We start from the raw sequence: 18,459 nt of genomic DNA on the forward strand, positions 1-18,459 counted from the left end.
GTTCACATGCCTCTCCCAACAGGATTGTGGGGCTCTATGTGTCCATTGTGCTGGTCATTGGCAAGTTTATGCGGGGCTTCTTCAGTGATATCTCACACTCCATCATGTTCGAGGAGCTGCCGTATGTGGACCGTATCCTCAAGCTGTGCCAGGACATCTTCTTGGTGCGGGAGACCCGTGAGCTGGAGCTGGAGGAGGAGCTGTATGCCAAGCTCATCTTCCTGTACCGCTCACCAGAAACCATGATCAAGTGGACACGTGAGAAGGAGTAGGAGCCCAGCTCCTGGGCACCGGGAATGAAGGAGCTGCCCCAGGGCAGCATGGCCACAGGGCTGACAGAGCTCCGTGGATAGGAGTGTAGCTGCCTGAGGCCACGAGCTGTGACACATCCTCCTGGCCCATGCAAGCCCGATGATGCTGCTGTCAAAGGGACACTGTGTCCCTACCTGTTGCGTCCCCACGTGTTGGGCTGGGGGCCCAGTGTAGCTCAGGGCTAGCCACACTGGGCCGGGGGGCCTGGCTCTCCCTTCCCACAAGTACTGTAGAGTTTTCTAAGTAAAAACATTTTTATTTATACAAATGGACATTCATAGACCAATCCCAGTGTTCTCGCCTTCCTGCTTGATGGCTTTACATGGTTGGGTATGCCCAGGCTCAGCTCCGCTTTCTTCCTCCTCTTCCTCATCATCGTCTGTAATCAGATACTCCTGAATTTCCCGGGAGACCCAGGCCCTAAGGGAGACTGCAGTGAGAACCAGTCCTGGGGGTCTCTCCAGAGGTCTCCCCAAAGGGCAAGCATTACCTCTGGCTGCGGAGCTGAGCCTCTGCCAGGACGTAGGGTGGCAATGGGTCCAGGGAGGGCTACAAGAGATGGCAGTGTGAGAAGCCAAGGGGACCATAGGGACAGCTCACAGGGACATATGAACAGCCACTCACCAGGTCCTTCATGTTCACCCGGCAGCCATAGCACAGCTGTTCTATGATACAGGCCTGTACATCACCCCTGTAGAAGCAGAACTGAACTTGTGTGTCTGGTCTCACTCTGAACTCTGTTTAAGGCCACAGTCTTCCTGCCCCCTCCACCCCTGTCCATAGGGCAGGACACAGTCAGGGTCTTACCTCCTGCTGACTCCCCTATGACAACTCTGGGCCTGACCCTCCCCTGCACCACAGCAGGGCGGGGTGGGCATCCCAGCCTCAGCAGGCAGCATCTGGGAGAGATGTGAGGAGGACTGAGCCCCAAAGGCCGTGGCACTGTCTGCAACAGAGAGGGGCTGAGGGGACCCTGGGACAGTCAAATAACCACCCCACACAGTCTCCAAGAAGGCCCTGCACGCACCAGCAGTGTCAATGTCCAGAGTACACATGCAGAGGAGGCAGTTGGGGCCTGAGGGGCCAGTGGCACAGCCGTCGCGGGGAGCCTTGACCAACTTCTCACTTGTCCTGTTGGCAGGTACACAGGCAAACAGGAACAGGTAACAAGTATGTCCCCAGCCACGGGTTCTACTCCCCTCAAGTGCGAGGAGCAGGCTCAACAGCACCGTCAGTGGCACACACACCTGTACACAGTACTGACTGTAGAGGGGAACAGAGTCTGCAATCTCAGGATAAAGGCTTCCATCAGGCGGTGGATGCTAGCCTTTTCTGGAGCCTAGAACAATCAGATGTGGGGGATTTTAGAAGGACTGAGGGGTACCTAAAGCAAGTACTATGGGCTTCACATGGCCAGTCCAAGGAGACTGAGACCAGCACAGAACTCAGTGTAGGTGACAGGCCCTCTTGCCACTCCTTCACCTCAGGGACAGACTAACCCTCTCCCTCCAAACCAGCCTGCTCTTCTAGGATACAGGGCATGCTTGGTGGACCCTTGGATACACAGACACTGCAACTGGTCTTTTCAGAGGCAGGACAGCAGGTGCTAAAGTCACAGAGAATGAACTGGGACCTCAGGGCCAGCCCTAGGAGAAGAAGGGCTGAAGCTGGCTGGCAAGGATTCAATTCAAGTCCCCAACAATGCACCAGGGATTTCTGACCCTATATGGAGAGGCTGCCCCCAACCAGTCCAGATAGTTCTCCTCCACAGGCCCACCTTGGTATCAATGGCTGGTGTGAAGACTGAGGGAACACCAAACAGGTGATTGTAGAAGGCCACTTCCTTCAAGGTGTAGTCCCGCATGGGCCTCACCAACACCACATCCCCATGCCGCTCATCTGAGAAGCCCTGGGGAGCAGACACTGGGGCTCAAATCCTAGCTCACTTCCCCTCACTGCCACCACCACCAGCCACAGTTGGGTCCCAGGCCTCTCCACTTGGAAGACCCCAGGAAAACCCAAAGGTGCTTTCAAATGAAGGAGGACAAAGAGGCAAGGGACACCCTGGCCTCTAGGCCCTGCATACCGTGTCCCAGGCAAGGAAGGCTCCTCTCCCCAGGGCTAGGTTAGTCATGAGTTTGATGGCCAAGCGGGTGCAGCTCTCCCCGGTCATCACCTTGCAGTAGCCATGGGTTCGGGCTACATGCACAATCAGATGGGTCCTGTGATGGGGTGAATTGGAGAAGCTGAAGCTGGACTCCTATAAGCCAGGCGGGTCTAGGGGTGGTGAGCTGCTCACCTCAGGGTCTGCAGAAGCTCCTCTTTGGCTGTCAGTGTCCTTATGGAGCTGAACAACCTAGACAAGGCCTCAGTCTGAGCAGCTGTGGGGGACCCAGCCATGCCTAGGGGCTCCTGGCTGTGGGGTGGGTGTGGCTGATCCTCCCCCTGAGCTGGGGTGGCATAGCCCTTAACCTCTAGCACATGTTGCTGTTGCAGGAAGCTGTCCACAGCTGTTTTGTAGGCCTCCTCTGTCCCTGCTGACTCTTGGGAAGCACAGCACAGCACCGATGGTGGCAAGCTGAACACCTTCCAGGAGTAAGAAGAGACACTGAGTCCCAGGCCCATACCTGCCCTCCAAAAGAGTTAGAAAACCAAGGCCCAGGGCAAGAGGCCCACAGGATTGCTCCAATAAACAAGCATGTGGCCCCATGAGCATCCCCTCCAAGGTTACCACTATGGGCAGACCCACCTACCTCCTCTAAGGCAACCACATGCCATGGGAAGCCAGTGCTCTGCAGAATCGGCTTCACCTCAGCCAAGGTCTTCTCTCTGTCCTTTAGGCTCTGGCCATAGACTGCTCCCTCTGTAAAACCCAGGTGGGAAGTACAGAGGATTCACAAGCCCGATGGGACACAGAAGTTCCACCACGTCTACTCTTCAGAGAAAGTTTCTATAAGGGTAGGACTGGCTCCCCTCACAGCTAAAGAAATGGCCTAGTCTTCCATCCCCAAAGACCAGCTCTAAACTCACCTTCTTCAACCCCTGGGCCCTTCAATACAACTAGGAAAGCACTTCTGTCCCCAGTCTGTCCCTTGAAAGGCCTGTTGGGGTTCACCAATCATTGTTAGGGACTGAAAGGAGTGGCCAGACATACCATCAACATAGATGACTCCTGGCACAAAGCGTAGCCGTTTTGCAGAATCCTGACTCAGGCCCTGGAAGAGAAGCATCAGGACTCAGACCTGGCTGAAAGCATTTCTCTGGACTTCAGACTTTCCAGACAGTGGGGTGTGTATGGGCCCAAGTCTCCCCTCCAAACAGCAGAAAGTATGGATCTGGGTCCTCCTTCCCCACAGGAGGGTATGTGGGTGCAAGTCTTGCTCCCATATGAGGGCATGCCGCAGAAACTTCAGAACCCACCCTCTCCAGTCTGTTTCTGACACCTAAGCAGCCTGAGACAACCAGCTGGAGCATGAGGCGGTGGGGGCACTTTACCACCTGCTGGGCACCTCAGAAAGTGTTTTGGTATGTAAGAACAGAGGAGACAGCCCGTGGAAGGCAGGAGCAGGGAGTTCTAAGAGGAGTGGTATCAGACACTGACAAATGGCTTCATGGTGAGCTATCTCACCTCCACATGTACAAGTTTAGGGGACCAGCAGGTTAAGACAAAAACCCCAGAAGTAGGACGCAGCAGAGTATTCACGCTGAAACAGCACTGCCACTTACCAAGTTCAGACCACTGACTCCTATCAACTACAGCCTCTGGCCCCTCTAGTTGGTGCAGGCCCTCTTCTGTGCCAAGGCCCCTCAAGGAAACCCTGTATACCCTCAGCAATGTCAGGCATTCTCAGCTTGAGTCCCCATGCTAACCGCCTCACCCCCTTCTACCTACACCACTTCTCCCTGTTTTCAGCAAATACTACTCTCTGCCCACAAGTCACAATCGGTTAAACTTTGATACTGTGTCCTAACAAATAAAGTAAACAAGGATATACCTGGGGACCCTACACAGAGCTTATGGATTGCACACCTGCTGAATATGCATGTGAGATCCTGTAGGTGTCCCAGCTGGGGAGGGGGTGTTCTGTCTAGTGTCAATCAGAAACTTTGTAGTGCAGGCCGAGGAAACAGGCCCGTTAATTCACTCCAGAAGCTTAGGCTCAGAGGATGGTGTAGACATACCTCAAGAACTTGCCAGACCATGGAGCTGGACGAAGGCCCCCCAGACCATGCCAACAGCACCTGGGGTGGAGAGAGAGCATCAGCAGGGACATGCATCTTCAATGAAAACAAATCTGCTTCATTTCTTAGACAGCCCCAGACACCACATCTACCCTCACAGTTCAGAGCTAGGAGGCCAACTGAAGAAATGAACATACAGGAGGGCAGCAGGGGCTCTCAGTCAAGACCAGGCCCCACATGTACCTTCTCCCCAGGAAAGATGAGTCGATTCTTCCCAAGCATGGCTCTGAACTTGTGAACATAGAATGCCTTGAAACAACTCCTGTAACACAGACAAAAAGAGGCTGTTCTGCACCTGCCCACCAGCCCAGACCCTGTGGCAGTGTCCACCCTTAGAAGCAACAGCTTCACACAGACCTCTGTCAGAGCCTGGTGAGGGACTTGGATGGAGGAGCTTTCCTGGTTGTGACTCCCAGGGCTCCACCTAGACCCATCACAAGTGAGCTGCATAGTGCCACACAGGTGCTTAGGAAGGATTCAGCAAGAGAAAGGCTGAACCCAGACTGGAACAGGGTGAAGCCACCAAAGCCTTTCCAAAAACATGTTGATGCTCTGTTTCAAGGCTGCTGCCGACAGAAGCACTGCCTCTCTGAGGTGCAAAGGGGAGCAGGGAGAGCTCAGAATCTGTTTGACAGAGATATTCCTAAGTTGTTAAATCAGTGCCTACCTTGCCCACGTTATAATTCCTGGTAACACTGCCCTTTCAAATCTCAGCTCCCAAAACATGGTGGGTGGGTGACAAGAAAGGTTCTGGAAATCAGTTTCCGCCTCCTCCACCAGAATCTTTTGTATAAAAATCTTTTTAAAATAAACCAGACGCTGGGGGCTGGAGAGATGGCTCAGAGGTTAAGAGCACTGACTGCTCTGTCAGAGGTCCTGAGTTCAATTCCCAGCAACCACATGGTGGCTGACAACCATCTACAATTCAATCTGGTGTATATGTAATAAATAAATCTTTAAAAAAAATAAACCAGACGCAGGATGGACGGTGGTGGCGCACACCTTTAATCCCAGCACTTAGAAGGCAGAGGCAGGCGGATCTCTGTGAGTTTGAGGTCAGCCTGGCCTACAGAGTGAGTTCCAGGACTGCAAGGGCTACACAGAGAAACCCTGTCTCGAAAAAACAAAAAACAAAAACAGACTCAGAGTTTCGGAGGAACTTAGAAATGTGAAATCCTCATTCACTGAACAAGCATACGGTATACAAGGCTACTGCTGATACCACCAGGTATTAGAGGAATAATACTGGAGATACATGTTCCTGCCATTGGAGAGCTATAAATCTTGTTAAAACAGTCAAACTTTAAAACAGTTGTAATCCAAAAGAGGTAACCATTGAAGTTACAGATAAAATGTGATTATTCTCATGTGGCCCCCATGGGAATAATCTCTTGTTCCTGTCCAAAGGCCTGAGAGGAGACTGAGCTCTCCTTCCAAGTCTGTGTGGCTGTCAGATAAAACGGGTACCCCATGAAAGGAGTAACTTACACCCAGAGTACCTCCCAAGATGCTCTGATCTACCCGGATTATAACTGCCCCAATGCCTGTCTTTCAACGCACCTTTCCCTGGAGTCTGGACACTCCATGAGCTTCCCCAGAGATCTTCCTACCACTAGGCCCAGCAAGGAAATTTGTGGGATTCTGTTTGACAGGGCCTCTGAGGTAATTCTCCTGTCACAGGATCCTTAATATTGGAAATACAGGCGTGAGCCTAGTTTAGATGACAAGGGTCGTTACCAACGGTTCCCCAGCACTACTTGTGGTCAGGACCAATGTGACAAGCACGTACAAAGTAACCGTTCCCTTACAAGGAAAAAGCAAGGGAAAGGGGGGCTGCCAAGATCTCACCTGCAGAAGGCATCTCCCGCTCGTATCACCACCACCGGCAGGCCTTCTGCGCACTTCACACACTTCTGCTCCCGGCTTTGGAGAGAATAAGAACATACATGGCAAATTCTCCCACCGCAGCGAACTTGGGAGAGCCAGAGCCTTGCTTCCCAGCCTGAGCCAGTGGAAGAAGCGCCTGGCTCACACACCAGGGCCTATGCTTAGTTCTAGCTGCCGAGTGTAAGAGGGTCGCAGCGACCCGGTTGTGGCTACGCGGGCCGAAGAGAGCTGTCCTTGGCCTGGTATAGAAAGCTCTTACCTCGGCCGTGGCACAGGCGGAGGCTCCCGCTGAGCCGACCCTGCGTAGTCCTCACCGGCCTGACACATGGAGGTGCTGGGCTGCTCCGCAGAAGTAGAGAGCTGGCGCGCCAAGATGACGTTTGCGCAAAGCAGACGCTTTCGTGGCGCAACACGGGGGGGGGGAGCGGTGACGCCAGCGCGACGCCGTCGCGGCCGTGACGCCGGCCTCCCGGCCTGGATAGGGGGCGGGGGCGGCGGCGGCGGCCTGGCCCGGGATGGCGATGTTCCGCAGCTTGGTGGCCTCGGCGCAGCAGCGGCAGCCTCCAGCTGGGCCCGCGAGCGGCGACAGCGGCCTGGAGGCACAGTTCAGCTGTCCCATCTGCCTGGAGGTGTACTATCGGCCGGTGGCCATCGGCAGCTGCGGCCACACGTGAGCGCGCGCGCCGGGAGCCCACGGGAGGGGGGTCCGGGCCGGGGTCGTGGCGGGCGGCCGCACGGGGACACGGGGAAGAAGACCCTGCCCCTACCCGCCGGCCGCGCGCCCCCCGCACCCGGGCCGAGGGAAGCCCTGCACCCGCCCCGGCCCCGCGTGTTGCCAACGGCCGCCGGCTGCTTCGAGGGTGGCGAACGCGGCCGCTGCGTCAAGCGCGGGCGTTCGGGCTTGTAGAGATCGGGCGGGCCGTTGTAAATAAATGACTTGTGGCTTTTGCAACCCACTCTTATCCACCCCATGTCTGCTCGTTTTGACTTCCAAGGAAATGAGTTCTCTAAAGTTAGGGGAAGGGCTCGTTTGGAGCCTGAGGCTGTTTTGTTTTGAAGGACTTGGCCTATTCTGAACCTGAAGCTTCCAGGCAGCAAGGGCCTAATGGGACCCAGACACCAAACACCTTGTTAGGTGCCCAGCTAAGCCAGGACCTCCCCAAATCTGGCTCCTCCTCCTCCGTGTTTCAGGAACAAAAACTTGAGGATGTGACTGCTTGCGGGAGGGAGCGGTGCTCAAGGCCTTCACTGCTCCAGCCTGGTTGGGAGGGAGCCAAGATAGAGCGTTTGCTCCCTGACCTCCCCACAGTACAGCTCTTGAGATTAGCAGTTGGAAAAAAAAAAAGGGCAGGAGGATTTCTCAGTAGAGGGCCACGATGCCCAGGAGGTGGGGCCCTCCACTGCTTGCGGCTGGACACAGTGCACGCAGATTGGTGGAAGGCGTTTTGCAAACAGAGGCAGCTGATTTTGGAGGCTGTGATGCAGAGGGAACTGGAACTGCTTGGGTGGGCATGTGCCTGCTAGTCATACTGGGAGGTGGCAAGGATCTTGTCTCCATCCAGAACTTTCCCTGCCCCCGGTGTCAGGCTGAACAGGAATCCTGCTCCCACTGGAGAGTTTGCTGAATTGTCTTGTAAGGGCAGAGCTCCTACTCAGTCTAATGCTACTGTGACATTCTATCAGGGAGCCTTTGATCAGGACCTTTTTTCTTGTACACATGCATGAGTAGGCATTTTACGGTGTGTTCTGTGATTTTTGTCATTTTGAAAGCCTTGCCTCCAGCCCCTTTACTCAATGTACACAGGCCACTATGTTTACAGTTTCCTAGTATTCACCAAGCAATATTTGCCCCTTCCCCCCAAGTCCTAATATGCTGTCCTCCTGGCAAGGTAGAGCATAGGCTTGAGAAACATCTTTCTTGTAAAACTGTTCCACTGCTGCTTCTGCAAGCTTTTTCCAGACAGCCTTCACCTTGGAAAGGTGGGCCTACTTTCTTTGCTACTTCCATTTCCCCAGCTGTTGTCACCTACCTTTAATTTGCAGTGTCTGTTGGGTGTAGCCTATGTTCAGATAAGTGTGAGGTTTAAGCTTTTGCATCACCTTTTAAAAATTCACATCTTTGAGCCACCTGACCAGAAGCAGTTTCCTTCCTGAGGTTTTCTTGAGAGTAGAACCCTGCAGAATTGCTGCCTCCGGACCTGGACAAGACAGGGAGAGGATGTAGGGGAGGGCTTTCAGGTTGTAGGTACATGCAGAATGCCTGACAGTAGAGCCCTGCAGAATTATGGAACTATCCTGAGGCCACATAGGAACTGACTGGGATGAAGACAATCTTGAGACCACTCAGCCTCAACCTTGCCTGAGGAGACTGGCCACCTAGAGGGTGTCTGAATGTTTGCCTGGAACACAGGAAGGAAAGGGACATGCATTGGTGGGGCCCTATCCCACACTTACCCCTCAGGTGCTTCATTGGGTGGAGCTGTGCGTGAGAAGTGTGCCCGGGGAACTAGGCTAAGAGCTGCACCTGACATTTCACTCTACCTCTCTCCCTAGGGGCTGTGGCCCGGGGAGAGTCACCCTGTAGGCAAGCAGTGTTCTTGAGACTTCTTGCATTCCTAGGGGAGAATGAGCGCCTTTCTGTCTACACCAGCATCTTCCTTGAAGACCTGCTCTTCCCAGCTCTGCCTGGCACGTTTTCTCCTTTCCCACTGTGGCCTTGCCTTCCCTGTAGGTTTCTTTGAGGCAGAATTCAGTGTTGCATAGTTTGCTCACTGTGAGTGTGGACATCCGCAGGCCAAAAGGGAAGCCGGTGCTCACCTCCCTCCACAGTCTCAGCAGTTACTCTTCAGTTCTCTCCCTCTCTGGATTGGTTCGTGCTGCACATTGCATGTAAATGGTGCTAACTAAGCAATACATGATCTTTGGGTTTGACTTCTTTTCCTTAGTATTCCACTGCAAGGTCTGCCTCCCTTTTCATGACTGAGTAACATTCCTGCACAGCTTTGTATACCTACCGCCTGCTGATGCACACCTGGGTTCTGCTGTGAACACTGGCATGTAGGTTTTCATGGGGCACCACTGTATGCACTATCTTACCAGCACCCATAGGGATTGGCTGGCTGTCCAACTCATCAAATCTTAGGGCCAGTGACAGAGCAATCTTGGACCACTTCCTGGGGTCCCAAGGGCTGGGTGTGTGGTTGCTGGTCCCATCTCACCCTGCTCTGTGCGGGGGAGGTAGGTGATACACAGCCACTCTTGACTGCAGAAAAGTGCCTCTGAGAATCCTTTCACAGTCGCTGGTGTCAGGTCGCAGGCTGATCTTGCTTCTCTCAGCTTGGTTAAACATATCTTGCCAGGTGGTGGCTCCATCAGAAACAATAGTGCAGGAATTTTGACACTGCCTGAGCTGTAGGCCTGCCATCCTCATTGCAAAGGGACCTTTTCTTGAGATCTCATAATTCTAGAGGGACATTGGCTAAGTCAAGAAGAGTCTCACATCCCTTCTGACCAATGTGGCTCCTCATCCCCAGCCCAGAGCCTGCTAAGAAGTCACAGAGAGAAAAGGGAAACCTCACACTGGCTTCTTGCAGCCTCCTCACAGTCTTTGAAGTTGCCATCTTTCTGGAGGCTGAGTCATTTCCCCCTCCTCCTACCAGGTGCCATCAGCACTTGTGATTTTGTGCAGAAATCACCTTTTTAAACTGCGAGCTTCCATATTAAACCTGGAATCTTCACTCAGTGGACCCGTATCAGCAGACTCAGCCTGATCCAGTTTTATGTTCTTCCACATTATCTCACACCCTTAAAACCCATTCCTACACATATGTTCCAAACTTTTGCTTGAATGATTTTGCAAACTCATTAAGCTCTTTAGTAGTGTAATGCACTTCCTCATGGACTACAATTTCTGTCTCTCCTATAGGAGCAGGTAAATGTACTTTTATACTCACTTAAAACTTAAGTCTGGTTGTAGGTCTAAAAGCAGCTATTGATAGGCCCTGAGAGACATCAGTACTCTTTCTTACCTGGCGTCTCGTTCAGAGACAGTCACTGCTGGTTTAGCAGACAATGAAGGATTTTCTCAGTCAAAGGTGGAAAAGGCAGTATTTCAGGGGGTGGGGTGGAAGGGTATCTTCTGTTGAGAGTGGAGAGACTACTTTCTCAGGTGGCATAAACCCTTAAGAATCTGAGGGTCCAAAGTTCCCAGCTTCAGTAGGGTCCTCCTATACATCTCCATCCCAAATGACAGGATCCCATTCTTTACCAGTTAATGCTGACACCCTCAGTGGTTGGGACTTATGCTGAATTCAGCCAACCTTATAATGAGGTTTGATTTTTCTTCAACTGAAGCTCTGTGGCTGCTAAACAGAAGCTGCTCTTCCAGGGCCCAGACAAAGCTTTAGACTGTGTGCACATCTGGAGCTGGTCAGTTTTATTACTGACATCATTGGCGACCTTCACCACACGAGATGCTGGAAGTTGCTTAATTTTATCACAGAGCTCACTCTTTCCCCTTGTCAGTTTATCCAGAGATGCTATGAGCAAGCAACCAACACCCTCATTCCCCTTATTTTTCCACAAATTATCAAAAGTTTTATATACAGAGTCATCAAATCCATTGCCTCTCACAATTAGTGAATCCCATTTATCTCCTTATGTTTATAAAATAGTTCACACCATAAACTTTCAGTACTCTCCAAGCTTTTCAGTAACTAGGTTTTGGCAAATTGGAAATCCTATTCCAGAACGTAAAAAGTTCTTCCTTATACTTCTTTTGCTTTAAAACCAATTCTGACACCAAGATCTGTATTAATCAGTATTCTCTAGAGAAACAGAACTTATAGAATGAATGTGTGTGTATACATATGGATTTATTAGAATGGCTTACAGGCTGTGGTCCAGCTAATTCTAACAATGGCTGTCTACCAATGGAAAGTCCAAGAATCCAGTAATTGTTCAGTCCACAAAGACTGGATGTCTCAGTTGGTTTACAATATATGCCAGAATTTTAAAGAATTAGGCTCTAACGCCAGTGAAGGAATAGACTTGCCAGTGAGAGAAAGAACAAGCTTCCTTCTCCCATGTTCTTTATAGAGGCTGTCAGCAAAAGGTGTGGCCCATATTAAAGGTGGATCTTCCTACCTCAAAAGATCTGGATTAAGGCTGGGCAGTGGTGGTGCACGCCTTTGATCCCAGCACTCGGGAAGCAGAGACAGGCAGATCTCTGTCAGTTCAAGGCCAGCCTGGTCTACAGAGCAAGTGCCAGGACAGGCTCCAAAGCTGCACAGAGAAACCCTGTCTCAAAACAAACAAACAAAAAAACCCAAAGTGGGTTGTTAGTGGTGCACGCCTTTAATCCCAGCACTTGGGAGGCAGAGGCAGGCGGATCTCTGTGAGTTCAAGGCTAACCTGGTCTACACCAGGACAGCCTCCAAAACAATACAGAGAAACCCTATCTCGAAAAACAAACAAACAAAAAACAAAAAAATCTGGATTAAAAGGGGGTCTTCTGCCAGGCCCTAATCCCAGCACTCAGGGCGCAGAGACAGGTGAATCCCTTAGTTAGAGGCCACGCTGGTTTACAGAGCAAGTTCCAGGTCAGAGAAACTCTTGTCTTGAAAAAACAAAAAATAAACATGGTTGTTCGACTTTCAAATGATTTAATTAGGAAGCTATCCCCCACAGGTGTCCCCAGCATTTGGATTTTAGTTAATTCTGCATATAGTCAAGTTGACAACCAGGAATGGCCATCAACTTGCACAATTATGCTCCATTCCTTTTTGTTCCCCACTGGTGTGTGTCTGATGAATGGAAGATATTGCAAACACCAGCTGGGGGTGTGGGCAGGCAAGGACAGAACTGCTGCTGCTGGCATCTAGGACATCTCACCTCTTAACTATGTCCAGCCGGGGGTTGGGGGCATAAGCATAAGATTATCTCCAGAACTGTCAGTAGCAACTGGGGAGCCACTCTGTACATGCTGGCATGGAGGAAGTAGCCTCAGGCCCATGTCACCTGCAGGTTCTGCGGGGAGTGCCTCCAGCCATGTCTGCAGGTGCCATCCCCTCTGTGCCCGCTCTGCCGTCTGCCCTTCGACCCCAAGAAAGTGGACAAGGCCACTCATGTAGAGAAGCAGCTCTCATCTTACAAGGCACCCTGCCGGGGTTGCAACAAGAAGGTACCCGCCCTGCTCGGGTTTCCTAAGGCTGGGGGGCTCTGGGTGGGGCAGCTTCCGCCCATGGGTTCCCTCTCCCGTAGAGGAACTGGGTGCATGGGCTCACACCCCTTCCTGTTGAGTAACCACATCTGCTCCAGTGTGAAGCCACCTACCAGACCCTCCCAGAGCTCCAGGGGAGCAATGCTGTCACAGCTGCCTGACCTAGGCTCAGCTGACTCTGCACGCTGGCTGATGCAGATCCCGCAGATGCAGACTGAGCACTCAGACTGTGGCAGATAAAGCTGGGGAAGCAAAGAAGGTTCTGGGGCCTCTGAGGTGGCAGGTGCAACCAGACAGAGACGGGGCCTTTCAAGTATGAGCTCTTTGCACCCGATACCACTGCCCTGAGGAGAATGGCATGAGCACTGTTCCCTGTGTCACCACACAAGGTCCTGCCACTTGTGTTGGGGTTTATAGGCCTCTTTCCATCCTGTCCCCAGAGCCTGTCTTGCTCCCCCTTGTCCCTTTGTTCCCAGGGAAATAAGCAGCTATGAGTACAGTTGCAACTTATGTTGCAGACATCCCTATATCTCTAGGTGTAAGTTGTGTTTGTGTTAACTTGTCACAATGTCCTAAAGGTCATCAGGCAGATGAACTAGAACTACCTGGGCCTGGATAGTGAGGCTGTGTTAGTAGCTGTGGTCCTCCTTGGTGCTAGGGTGCCCTACTGATACTTTCCTAGGGAGACTTGAGGTCAGAAAGCCTGTCAGTGTCACATGTGAAGTCACACCACTCCTCACTTGAACACCTCAGTTTCCAAGCTGTTTTCTGAAGCAAGTGTCCCTGCATGGATACCCAGCTGTGAAGAGTGACTCCTGCAGGTCTTGGGCACGAACTCTGGATGCTGAGGACATGTGCTATACCCACCCGCCAAAGCTGGTGTACTAACATGACCTCCTTCCCACTCAGTCTTGTGACGTGTCTACCCCTGCACCAGGGAGTGGGAACTTGTGTCCACCCTCAGAGAAAGGCTGGCCCTGGATTCTTCTCTCTCTTCTGGGTTACTCATTGAGCCCATGTTGGGATTCTGAGCATCCTCTGCCAGTTCCCCATCCCTTGCCTTCAGGCCGGGCTGCTGCCCTTGGCCAGCGTACTCTGGCGTGGCTGTGCTGACTTGATGTGGCCAGCTGAGTAGTAATTATCACACTACACCGTGAGCTTCACCACAAGGTATTTTGTCAGAGGAGGGGTCTTTCAGTGGTTTCCCCCTGGGAGTGTGAGGTTTTTTTTTTTTTCTAATGAGCATGGATCCTGTCCACTCATTGGAACAGCTTCCCTGAGTCCCTAGACCTCTCTCTAGTGACTCAGGCACAGGGCCTGCTAGTGCTGTCCTGGGGGTTAGTGGCCTGCACCTGCTCTATACAACGACCCTGAGAACCATGAACACTGCTATGTGCTCTGTGGAGACCTGCGTGTTTTCTTGTGTTCTCTCTTGTCCACCAGGGGCCCTTCCAGAAACCCCCACTGTAGGCTACTGCTCAGAACCTTTGATTATTTGAAGAGCAGAAGGGATGGATCTGATGCTTTTGCTGATCACTCTGTCCCTGATGCCTGAGGTCATGACCTGCCCAGTTCTGCTTCTCTCATCTCATAGGTGACTCTGGCAAAAATGAGAGTGCACATTTCCTCCTGCCTGAAGGTCCAGGAGCAGATGGCTAACTGCCCCAAGTTCGTCCCTGTGCTGCCCACATCCCAGCCCATCCCGAGGTAGGCAGTCTTCAGGATGGGGACCCAAGATGGGCAGAGTGAGGGTGCTTCTTAGGCCAAGGACCGTATAGTCATCTCCCCTCTGCCATGACCATATCCCATTAGTCCAGTGTGGGGTAAAGAGGACCAGGAGTTCCCCAACATGGCATGTGGCCCTTCTTAGGCTGCAGGGGATGGGTCGGGGCCAGCCTGTCCACAGAAGGGAGGGCGGGTTTTGAGAGGAGTTGGGTCAAGTACTGTCTGCCCTGGCCTCGCTCAGTGTCCTCCCACCCCCAGCAATATCCCCAACCGGTCCACCTTTGCTTGTCCCTACTGCGGAGCCCGCAATCTGGATCAGCAGGAGCTGGTGAAGCACTGTGTGGAGAGTCACCGCAGTGACCCCAACCGTGTGGTGAGCATCAGCAGCACAGGGCTTCTGCCTGAGGGAGACATGGGGGTCAGGTCTGGGCTGGGGAGTAGGACACAAGTGTGTCCCTTAGGTGGTGGTGCTCTGCAGGCCATGCTATGGTTGGGTGGGTGGGCAGCCAGGAGAGGCCCCCTCCCTGCTACCCCCAGCCTCTTTTTCTAGGTGTGCCCCATCTGCTCGGCAATGCCCTGGGGGGACCCCAGCTACAAAAGCGCCAACTTCTTGCAGCACCTGCTGCACCGGCACAAGTTCTCCTATGATACCTTCGTGGTAGGTACCCTGCCTAGCTCCTTCAGGGTCTCCTGCTGGACCGTGACAGTGCCAAGACTCAGGGACCACTGGAGGGCACCAGGCATCCAAACGTGTCAAGGGCTTGGACTTACATGAGGCTAGCTGCTCTGGGTCACTCTGGGCCATTTGAGGCAGCAGTACTTTGGCTTTGTAGCAGCTTCAAAGACTGAGTCCCTGGTAAGCTACTTACTTCAAGGTTATTGTGAAGAGAAGTTGGAAGGGCTTTCTCAGGAGCATCTGCCCACCCCCAACTGGGTCAGGAGGGTACAGCCCACTTAGAGGCCCCTCACCCAGGCTTTTCCTTCTAGGCCTCCCCCATGTATCCCATCACCTCCTGCATCTTGCAGCCAACTAGGTTTTCTTTCTTCCTGGTCCCCAGGGCTGGAGATTGTGTTGCCCTGGCTGAACTTTCATCTCAGAAACCCCAGTTCTTTTTTTTTTTTTTTTTTTTTTTTTTTTTGGTTTTACGAGACAGGGTTTCTCTGTAGTGGAGGCTGTCGGTCCAGCCTGGCCTCGAACTCACAGAGATCCGCCTGCCTCTGCCTCCCGAGTGCTGGGATTAAAGGCGTGCGCCACCACTGCCCGGCTGAAACCCCAGTTCTTGACCGAGAAAATGGGTCAGTGGGTAAAGGCTTCTGTTGCCAAGCCTGATGACTTGTGCTCAATCCCTGGAACCCATAAGTTAGAAAGTCCTCTAACTTCCATACCCACATCACGTCACACACATGTCTGCACATACACGCTCACAAAAACTAGATAATCTGTACAAAGAAAAGGATTCTTACCATCTGAAGGGAAAAACCAACTCATTCGTGAAACCACCTCACAAGGTTACAAATCTGCAGACTGCTGACCTGCAACATGATCCTAGGACAACTTTGGGAAGCCGCTGGGGAAGAACTGGGAGCTAGATAGGGCTGTAGCATCCTGAGACATTTTTTGAAAGGTTTGGGTTCATAGAATGTTAATGGGGTGGACTAGCATGGGAAGTGGTCTGGCTGATGGGAGCCATCTGGTCCTCCCAAACCTCCCAAAACTTATTTCTGCTTGTTTCTAGGACTACAGCATCGATGAGGAAGCCGCCTTCCAGGCTGCCCTGGCTCTGTCCCTCTCTGAGAACTGAGGCACAGCTTGGCCACCTGCCTCAAGTCTGGGGCCGAAGACACAATCCCGCCTCAAGGGATAGGGCGATTGACCTCCTGCCCTGGCACCTGCACAGGAACGCGTCTCACTGGGCTAAGTGGAATTTCACCCAAGGAGAGCTGGTCTCAGAGCTCCCAGGGCTGGGATGCTGGCTAGCTGGGCCCTTGCCATCAAGCAGGGCCACTGGGTCCTGGCCGGCAGCACTGGGTCATCGGTGCTTCAAGAGGCAGGTGCTGGCCATTGGGTTAGAGCAGTTGGCTGCCTTTCCCAGCCGTGATGTCCTCGTGTGGAGAAGGATGAGGTGCCCTAAGCTGTGCCCCAGCAGGACTAGGGGAGGAGGCGCCTGGCCAGGCTGCCAGCCCACCCAGTCCCCAGCTTCGCTTCCACCGTAAGCATTTGGTACTGGCTTTTGTGATATTTAGGAACCCTGCATTTTTCTATCTTATCCTGTGTGATAATCTTTTCACGTTTTATAGAGCAAAGACAAAGCAGTTCCTCTTCATACCGCAATACCTGTGTTTGACTAGGAAGAACAGTATTTTTATGGAGCATTTACAAAGTTATATTTTTTAAAAAAATAGTCAAAAATAAACACTTGTGTGGGATCGGTGCAACGTGGGAAGGAGAGTGGGCATAGTCGGGGCTTCATCTGTGAGTGAGACAGGTGGTGTCTCCAAGCCGCTTGCTCTTTGAGAAGGAGGCTCTTGTTTGCTGTTTTCTTCATGATGATGACCCAGTCGACATCCTAGCACCCCTGGCCACTTGCTGTGACTGCTCCCAGCAGAAGGGGACTCTTCTGCCCCTGTCACCCTCCGGAGCCAACCACATCCCTCCTCGGGCAGGGACCGCACTTACCGGTGGTAGAGCCCTCAGAGGCCAGAGAGGCCTGCTTGGTGGCAGGCCAGGCCAGAAAACATTTGTCGGCATCTTGTTCTGTTCATGGCATAAATTGCTGTCTTTTCAAAAGAGTTGAAATAAATTGTTTCCAAGCATCCACTGCAGCCCTGGTGCCGAGTTTAACTGTCAGTGTCGGCTGGGGGCTGTCAGGCTCCATAGCTCTTCTTCACCTGAAGGTGCTTTTTCTCTGGTAATTGTACCACCATGTGCCCTTGGTCACCTTTTCCCTGGCCTCTGGGTGGCCTACAGAGATGGGGACATTAGCACAGCTCCTTCTCTCATAGTCTTTGGCTCCCGTTTCTTACTCCTCTGAGCCTGGATCCTGTGAGGTCGGCCAGCTATTGTGACTGCTCCAGAGGCTACCTCCTGGGCACAGGGTGCCCTGCTGTCATCTTACTCACCAATGGTTTCTAATAACCGAGGAGAGCTGGGCATGGGGGCTCATGCAGGGAATACTCAGCACTCAAGAGACTGAGGCAGGATGGCTGTGAGTCAAGACCAGCCTATGCTATATGGCAAGCTCCAGGAAGTCAGTAAGGACTACACATAAGACCTTATATCAAAACAACAGCAATAAATAAAAGCCAGGTTCATCACAGCAGATGATATGGGTAGACTGCTGCCTGCCTTACTGCCCTACTTTGTTCTGAGGTGGCACCCAGTGACAGGTCTCTTACAGTTCATACTTAAGTGGACATGGGCAGGCAAGTCAAAGCCTCCACCCACAGGCTGTAACCTTGAGCAGGACTGGTTGCGGACAAACCATATATACCATATAAGAAGCAAAGTCACCTTCAGACTTCATCTGGAAGGTTCCCACGTCTGGGGGCCCTTGCAGGCAGTGTCAGGTTCTGGGGTGAGTAGTACTGCAGCAGGGCTGGCCTCCCCATTGATTTCCAGAAGTGGGCCCTCTCTGAACTGTCAACTACGTCTGAGAGCCCTCAGATCAAGGCTGGTCTGTGCTCATCCCCTGGCTGCACGTAAGCCTACCACTTCTTGGGCAGGCACTCACTGTCCAACAGGAGCTGAAGAGGTGCTCTCACAGGTCCAGACCTGTGCTATGACTGAGCACAGTGACACAGGGCATCAGAGGGCATGATCTCTGAGTGCCCAGGAGTCCCAGCAGGCGGATTGCTTCCTGATTTCCGCCGTGCTGCCCCTGTGGCGGCCACTATGCAAGCCCCGTCTCTAAGGCTCCTCAAAACTGCAGAGCCTGCACACCTGTGGGGGTTGGGGAACTTGGGGGAAGTGGTTAGTTGTAAAGCCATGGTCATGTGTTACACCTTGGTCAGGGGTACAGGGAAGCCTGATCTCTCAGGCTGTGTTCTGCTCCCTGGACAGCTCACCAGATCAA

General features: G+C 52.6%; 3 protein-coding genes across 6 annotated transcripts in view; 2 read left to right on the plus strand and 1 right to left on the minus strand.

Annotated features, from left to right (window-relative positions):
• The window catches only part of Piezo1 (piezo type mechanosensitive ion channel component 1), a 68,331-nt gene extending 67,747 nt beyond the window's left edge, over positions 1 to 584 (plus strand). For all 3 annotated transcript variants that reach the window (XM_013115670.3, XM_013115672.3, XM_013115671.3), the window contains one exon: positions 23 to 584. In XM_013115670.3, the coding sequence (XP_012971124.1) occupies positions 23 to 272 (250 nt within the window). In that variant the 3' untranslated portion in view covers positions 273 to 584. The remainder of the gene's footprint in view (positions 1 to 22) is intronic.
• Ctu2 (cytosolic thiouridylase subunit 2) lies at positions 553 to 6,859 on the minus strand. The gene is made up of 15 exons (XM_005073130.4): positions 6,701 to 6,859; positions 6,403 to 6,477; positions 4,738 to 4,816; positions 4,495 to 4,554; positions 3,467 to 3,527; positions 3,066 to 3,175; positions 2,612 to 2,898; positions 2,399 to 2,534; positions 2,090 to 2,221; positions 1,560 to 1,651; positions 1,340 to 1,443; positions 1,120 to 1,258; positions 937 to 1,003; positions 803 to 861; positions 553 to 732 (listed from the first exon to the last, which is right to left on the minus strand). Exons 1-15 carry the CDS (start codon positions 6,766 to 6,768, stop codon positions 588 to 590), a joined length of 1,614 nt encoding a protein of 537 aa, XP_005073187.1. The 5' UTR covers positions 6,769 to 6,859; the 3' UTR covers positions 553 to 587.
• Positions 6,860 to 6,889: 30 nt separating this feature from the next.
• On the plus strand, positions 6,890 to 17,200 carry Rnf166 (ring finger protein 166). Of its 2 annotated transcripts, XM_005073128.4 has the most exons (6): positions 6,890 to 7,111; positions 12,466 to 12,622; positions 14,256 to 14,368; positions 14,645 to 14,759; positions 14,937 to 15,044; positions 16,123 to 17,200. In XM_005073128.4, the coding sequence occupies exons 1-6, from the start codon at positions 6,957 to 6,959 to the stop codon at positions 16,186 to 16,188; spliced, it is 714 nt and encodes a 237-aa protein (XP_005073185.1). In that variant the 5' UTR covers positions 6,890 to 6,956; the 3' UTR covers positions 16,189 to 17,200. The 2 variants fall into 2 exon arrangements, with proteins under 2 accessions (XP_005073185.1, XP_012971153.1); XM_013115699.3 differs by lacking the exon at positions 12,466 to 12,622 and having other exon boundaries at positions 6,942 to 7,111.
• The last annotated feature ends 1,259 nt before the right edge of the window (positions 17,201 to 18,459 follow it).

Source organism: Mesocricetus auratus, unplaced genomic scaffold, assembly GCF_017639785.1.
Source record: "Mesocricetus auratus isolate SY011 unplaced genomic scaffold, BCM_Maur_2.0 Super-Scaffold_6723, whole genome shotgun sequence".
In the NCBI taxonomy this organism is placed as follows: Eukaryota; Metazoa; Chordata; class Mammalia; order Rodentia; family Cricetidae; genus Mesocricetus; species Mesocricetus auratus.